Source organism: Chrysochloris asiatica, unplaced genomic scaffold, assembly GCF_000296735.1.
Source record: "Chrysochloris asiatica unplaced genomic scaffold, ChrAsi1.0 scaffold00121, whole genome shotgun sequence".
Classification (NCBI taxonomy): Eukaryota; Metazoa; Chordata; class Mammalia; order Afrosoricida; family Chrysochloridae; genus Chrysochloris; species Chrysochloris asiatica.
The window spans coordinates 1,070,697-1,077,293 of record NW_006408639.1 but is presented as its reverse complement, the minus strand read 5'-3'; the positions used below and the strand labels follow the sequence as shown (position 1 = coordinate 1,077,293).

At 37.9% G+C, this 6,597-nt stretch overlaps 1 protein-coding gene across 3 annotated transcripts in view; it reads right to left on the bottom strand.

Annotated features, from left to right (window-relative positions):
• Positions 1-693: 693 nt before the first annotated feature.
• The window catches only part of CHL1 (cell adhesion molecule L1-like), a 152,467-nt gene continuing 146,563 nt past the window's right edge, over positions 694-6,597 (bottom strand). For all 3 annotated transcript variants that reach the window (XM_006868655.1, XM_006868657.1, XM_006868656.1), the window contains one exon: positions 694-910. In XM_006868655.1, coding sequence (XP_006868717.1) covers positions 694-910 — 217 coding nt within the window. The remainder of the gene's footprint in view (positions 911-6,597) is intronic.

The window sequence follows — 6,597 nt, the reverse complement described above, 5'->3', positions numbered from 1 at the left end:
GAGAGATGTCTGTTGATAAGATAACTCATAGAAATATAAAATCCATATTGAAACTGAAACATGTTCTAGTAATTCTGCTTAAAAATGACTCTTTCTGGACAAATAGTTATGAGTTCGAATAAATACTAGTTGCTTGTTCACCTAAGACTCTGCTACTGAACATTTAAATAATAAATTTAGACTGTATATATGCAGTAAACTGTTTTAACAAGACATTCATATTCCTTTTTACATTTTAAATTATCAGTCTGTTTACCATCTTTTAATCTCTAGTGAAGCAAAATCACCAAGAAAGTTCTCAGAGGCTGGGTACAAATGTGCATACAGAGAAAAGCTCACAACGTAGCAACATCTATGCAAACACGCTGAACAGTAAAACCAGATAAATATGGAGTACACTGAGTGGATACTGTGGATTCAATTGAGGTGAGCCTAAATACAAGATTTGTTTTGTGTTCTGCATTTTGAGCACCTAAAAAAAAAAAAAAAAAAAAAAAAGGCCTAGGTAAGTACATGGTGTTTTCTTCTTTCAAGGCAGTGTGCTATTTTCCTCAACACAATTGTAGGACGTTTGAATTCTGCATGAAATCTCCGCCAACACATTTGTAGTCCTATGTCAAAGTTCTTGTTCCCTTGTCCAGGTAAATATGGAAGATTGGTGTGAACCATCGATGTCGTTTGCAAGTGTACTGCTCATGCGCGGAGTGGAAATGTTGCCGTAGAACTTCCGTTGCTTTCAACAGATCCTTTCTCCTTAGATCCAGAATAAGCTCCAATGAACGATCCATCTTCATTGAACAAACCATGGTCTCCTTCTCCATACTCCACTAAGCTGTCAGCACTTTCAGTGGCCTGCATGTCCCTGTTGAGGGACCGGAGGCTTCCTTTGAGAGGCTTTTCATCACTGTCACTAGAAAATAAGCAAATAAAAATTCAACAAAGTCTAATATGTGATTGTTTCATAAAGCAAGAGTCATATGTGCAAATAGGACTTCTAATTTTCAGGGTATTAATATTATCACTGAAGACAGAGAAATAAGCCCCGTAGGACGTTTCTACCTGAAAGTATTTTAAAAATCAAAACCAATCTGAACCATTCTGTGTAAATGAGAAACTTTTTTTCTATTATTCACAACATTTCCATGAATTTTAAAGGAAGCTTTTGTGGGACATATGGAGAAACTCAATCTGCGAACAAATAGGACAATGGGGGTTTCTTACAGTCTTTTGGAGTTCCATCTCTCTAAGTCTTGATCTCCTTTCTTACCTTTAACCTTGCTAACTTCCGCACATTATTGTTCTTAGGTGCCAATTCATTGTGGCCCCATGTAACAGAGTTGTTGTTGTTAAGTACCATGGAGTCGGTTCCAACTCAGAGTGACCCTGCACAGGGTTTCTGAGGCTGTAAATCTTTATGGAAGCAGAAAGCCTCATCTTTCTCTGATGGAATCACTGGTAGTGTCGAACTGCTGACCTTGAGGTTGGCAGACCGATTCATAACCACTATGCTACCAGAGCTCCTTTGTAACAGAGTAGAACTGCCCTATATAGTTCTCTAGGTTGACATCTTTATGGTGCAGATCACCTAGTCATTTTCCCACATTGTGTTACTTACTGTTGGTGGATTCAAACCACTAACTTTCAGTTAACAGCTAAGTGCTTACCCATTTCTCCACCAGAGTTCCTTACAGTTGCCTTGCAGTATTCTAATGATGCCTCCATTATTTAGTTTAGCAACTTAATCATGGGGCTTGCAAACAAAGAAAATTTCTAGTAAAGTGTACTAACTCGGATTTTTAAAAAATTCACAACTATAACAAAAAGAAATGGCAGGCATTTTAATAACACAAATACTTATATGGTTTTGGTTTTAATATTCAACAAGTGAAATTCTGAGCAAGCAAAATGTCAATAAAATGATACACTCTTCTAAATTTCTGATCAAGATTTTTTCAGAAGAACCAACAAATATTACAGTACAAATTATATACCAAGTTAAATAATTTTATATAAAATTTGAATAAGGAAGAATTTAGGAAAATATAATTAAAATACAAATTACACTGTATGAGTTATATAAGCCAGGGGGCTGTTTGTCAAATATGTACAGCTTTCAGGAGACACCAGCAGCATGGCATATCCCTGCGTACTCTGCATCACTATGTGACTTGATTTGGCCAAAGAAAAGTGAGCAAAGGTCTTCTGTATCATTCCTAACTGAAGATTTCGGGCTAGTGTAGAATTTGCTGCATTTCATTTCAGTGATTCTGGAAGATCAACTACCACTTAGTGTGGCTGAGTGTCTCTGATGACCTCAGCTCTCCCTACCATCTATCTTGGACACATAACCTGAGAAAGAAAAATAATTTGGAGCTGTATCCAGAATGATAAAAAAAAAACTGGCTCCAGACTTTTGGGATGCTGCAGTAACAAAAGCAATGGAAAATGTAGCATTGCATTAGGGGCCGGGCAAAAACGAATGAATCAACTATTATGAGAAGCTGGGAAAATGGGAATTTGTCTTTGCAGGGGCATAGTATTCCATAAACTTGTCTCCTGATAATAATAACATTAAAAGGAGATAATGGTGTTATTGGACATGGAGCTTGGGAAAAGAGGTTGGAAAACATAGTAATTTTAGAAAGCGATGTTAAGGTAGTGGGGAAGTGGGATGGTTTTAGCTGTATTTTTAAAGAAGCACTGAGGGGGAATCTTGAGTTACAGTCCAGCTCCATTCACTGCTATGTATGAGCTTTTGGAAAAGGCATCATCTTCGTTTTCACATTTATAAAATCAAATGGATAATGCCTATTTTCCAGAAGTATTTTAAGGATTTGCTCAGTGATGTCAGTGATCCCTTCCTCATGGACTTTGAACCCTTTTATAATCTCTTCCAGTTTAGCATGGAATGAACATACGAACTCACTTATCCAAAATGTGACAGCAATAACATGATATCAAAGTCAGTATTAGGTTATAAAAGGAGCTCTGGTAGCGTAGTGGTTACGAATTGGGCTGCAAACCTTAAGGTCAGCAGTTCGAAACTACCAGCCGCTCCCCGGGAGAAAGATGAGGCTTTCTACTCCCGTAAAGATTTACACCCTCGGAAACCCTGTATAGGGTTGCTATGGGTCGGAACCGATTCGACGGCACTTAACAACAACAACAACATTAGGTTATAAAGTAGACCTGGGCTTCCAAATTGGGTGCTAGCTCTTGATAAGTTATGGAAAAGGAAGTCATTTCTGTATTACGAAATGCCCTGTGGTAAGAAATTGTGGATGCGCTCTGGACAACAACCTGTGTGGAACTGTGGTCCTTCACTCAATAATGTTGCTGTTAAGTGCTGCTGAGTCGGTTCCAACTCATAGCAACCCTGTATAGGGTTTCTGAGGAGTGGCTGGTGAGTTTGAACTGCCAACCTTGCAGTTCAAACCAACATGCAGCCCAGTACATTATGCCAGAGTGCAATAGCCTAAAGCAAATTGAATCCTAACAATCACATGAGTAAATTAGCACATGACTCATGGTCCCGTTGAGCCTTAAGATGAGACCAGAGCACTGCCCAAAGCACTCCTGAAGCCTCAGGAGAGGTCCCAGGTCAGAGGCTGCAACTAAGACCTGCTTTGATTCCTAACCCACAGAGACTGTGGGATAATATATGCTTGTTAGTTTAATCTACTAGGTATTACAGCAATTGATATCAAGTAAAAGTTCTAAGGATGGCACAGGATAAAGAAGTGTTTCATTCTGGTGTACACAGTGTAGCTAACAGTCAGAATTGACTCAATGACACCTAACAAAAACAACTGGTAACTAATACAACAGTCATAAGCATGATTTGTATGGTTTCAATTTTCTTTCATTTTAATATTTCTTCTTGAATGGAATCAATGGGACTTATGAAGAAATATCCCACCACTCATCTGTCTGTTGTATTGTAGTGACTTGTGTGTTGCTGTGATGCTGGACACTAGGCCATCGGTATTTTAAACACAAGCAGGGTACGCATATGGTATGGACTTATTTCAGTTGAGCATCCAGACTAAAACAGAATAACAAGAAGGAGATACCAAGCATTTTTTTAAATTTTATTTTGAATTGCTAGCTCCTGAAAGCCTTATGATTAGCAGTGGAATGCTGTCATGTAGCACCAGAATAGTGACTACTGAAACATGATGAATAGCACTAGACTATTGTCAGATATAGTGACACAAGATGAACCCCTCAGGTTGGAAGGCACTCAAAACATAACTGCGACTGGGGAAGAGCTGCCTCCTCAAAGGAGAGTCGACTGCAATGACACAATGGAGTAGAACCTTCAGGACCTTCACTTGTTGATGGGGCACAACTCAAACTAAAGAGAAACAGCTGTGAACATCTAGGAATCAAAACATGGAATGCACAAAGTATGAATCTAGGAAAATTAGAAATGGTCAAAAATGAAATGGAATGGATGAAGCTCAATATCCTAGACTTTAGTGATCTAATATGGACTGATACTAGCCATTTACAATCTGACAATCATATAGTTTACTATTCTGGGCATGACAAATTGAAGAGGAATGACATCATATTCATCATAAAAAAAGATCATTTCAACATCTCTCTTGAAGTACAATGTTGTCTGTGATAGGGTGATATCCATAAACCTAAAAGGAAGACCAGTAAATACCACTATCATTCAAATTTATGCATGAACCACTAAAACTATTGATGATGAAACTGCAGAATTCCATCAACTTCTTCTGTCTGAAATTTGATCAAACATGCAATCAAGATGTATTGATAATTACTGGTGATTAGGACGCAAAGGTCAGAAACAAACAGGAAAGATTAGTAGTTGGAAAATATGGCCTTGGTGATAGAAATGATGCAGAAGATCCCATGATTGAATTTTGCAAGACCAATGACTTATTCATTTCAAGTACTTCTTTTAAAAGAAGGTTATACCCAAGGACTTCACCAGATGGAATACACAGAAGTAAAATTAAGTATATCTGTGGTAAAATACAGTGTAAACGCTTCATATCATCATCTAAAACAAGGCCGGGGCAGATTATGGAACAGACTATCAACTGCTCAGATGCAAGTTCAGGCTGAAGCTGAAGAAAATTAACTCATGTCTATGATATCCAAATTTGACCTTGAACACATCCCACCTGAATTTAGGTATTATCTCAAGAAGAGATTTGATGTATTAGACACTAATGACTGAAGACCAGAAGAGTTGTGGGATGACATCAAAAACATCATTTAAGAAGAAAGCAAAAGTTGATTAAGAAAAAAAGGAAAAAGGAACACCCCAAAATGGATGTCAGAAGAGACTCTGAAACTTGCTCTTCCGCAAAGAGATGCTGAATGGATGAAATGAGGAAGCAAAAGAGCGGAACAGAAAATTTCCAAGGGAGCTCGAAAAGACAAAGTCAAGTAATATAATGAAATTTGCAAAAATCTGGGGTTAGAAAACACAAAGGGATGAATATGCTCAGCATTTCTCAAGCTGAAAGAACTAAAGGAAAAATTCAAGGCTCATCTTGAAGTATTGAAGGAGTGTATGGGAAACATGGACTCCTGGTATAGTGCTTTATGATCAACACTGGACTGTGAACAAGTTCATCATTTCAAACCCACCAGCTGCTCCTTGGACATATTATCAGGGCAGACTAATCCCTAGAGATGTATTTAATGCCAGTGAAAAAGAGGGAGCTCCCTAATGAGATGGGTTGGCACAGTGGTAGCTGCAGTGAGCAGCTTAATCACGGTTGTGAGGATGGCATAAGAATGGGAAGTGTTTCGTTCTTTTGTGTATGAGTTGAAACCAAGTTGAGTTGAAACCAAGTGTTTCGTTCTTTTGTGTATGAGTTGAAACCAAGTCTACACACCTAACATCACCAACAATCAATAAATATAAAACACCAAAAAAGTATCTTGAATAAGTAAAAGAAAGAAAATTAAAGAAAATGATGGCATCCCAAGTACATAGGGCTAAGAAATGCGGAGAGTAACAGAATTGGAAAAATGGAGAAGGATAAGCAAGAATGAGACATTTTAACATTTATTCAAGATTTATGTGCCTCATGTTCAGCTTCTTGCTTATTTCTTAAATGTACAGCACACTTCCATACCCTCATATATTTGGTTAGAAGTAACTTTTTTTTCTTTTTTTCCCTTGAAAATCTTTCTTAGCCTTTAAGTTCTGGCATATCTTTCTCTAGGTGGTCTCATTTCAGAATCTCTCCTGGACAGAAATAGTCATTTTCCCTTCTTCACATGAGTCAGAATCAACTTATGGCACTTAGTAACAGCAACAATAATCCGGTATAAAGATGATTAGATGACTGTCTCAGTTATCTACTGCTGCTATAACAGAAACACCATAAGTGGATAGCTTTAACAACCAGAAATGTATTAGGAGGCTAGAAGTAGAAATTCAGAATAGCAGCCCTGGATAAAGGTCTCCTTTCAGCATATGTAGGCCCAGAATTCTTTGATGTTCTTTCTCCATGTGAGATCCATCAATCTTGCCCTGGATCTCGGAGGTTCACAGTTCAGGGACCCCAGGTCTTCTATCTTTGCTATAGTTTTTGTTGTTGT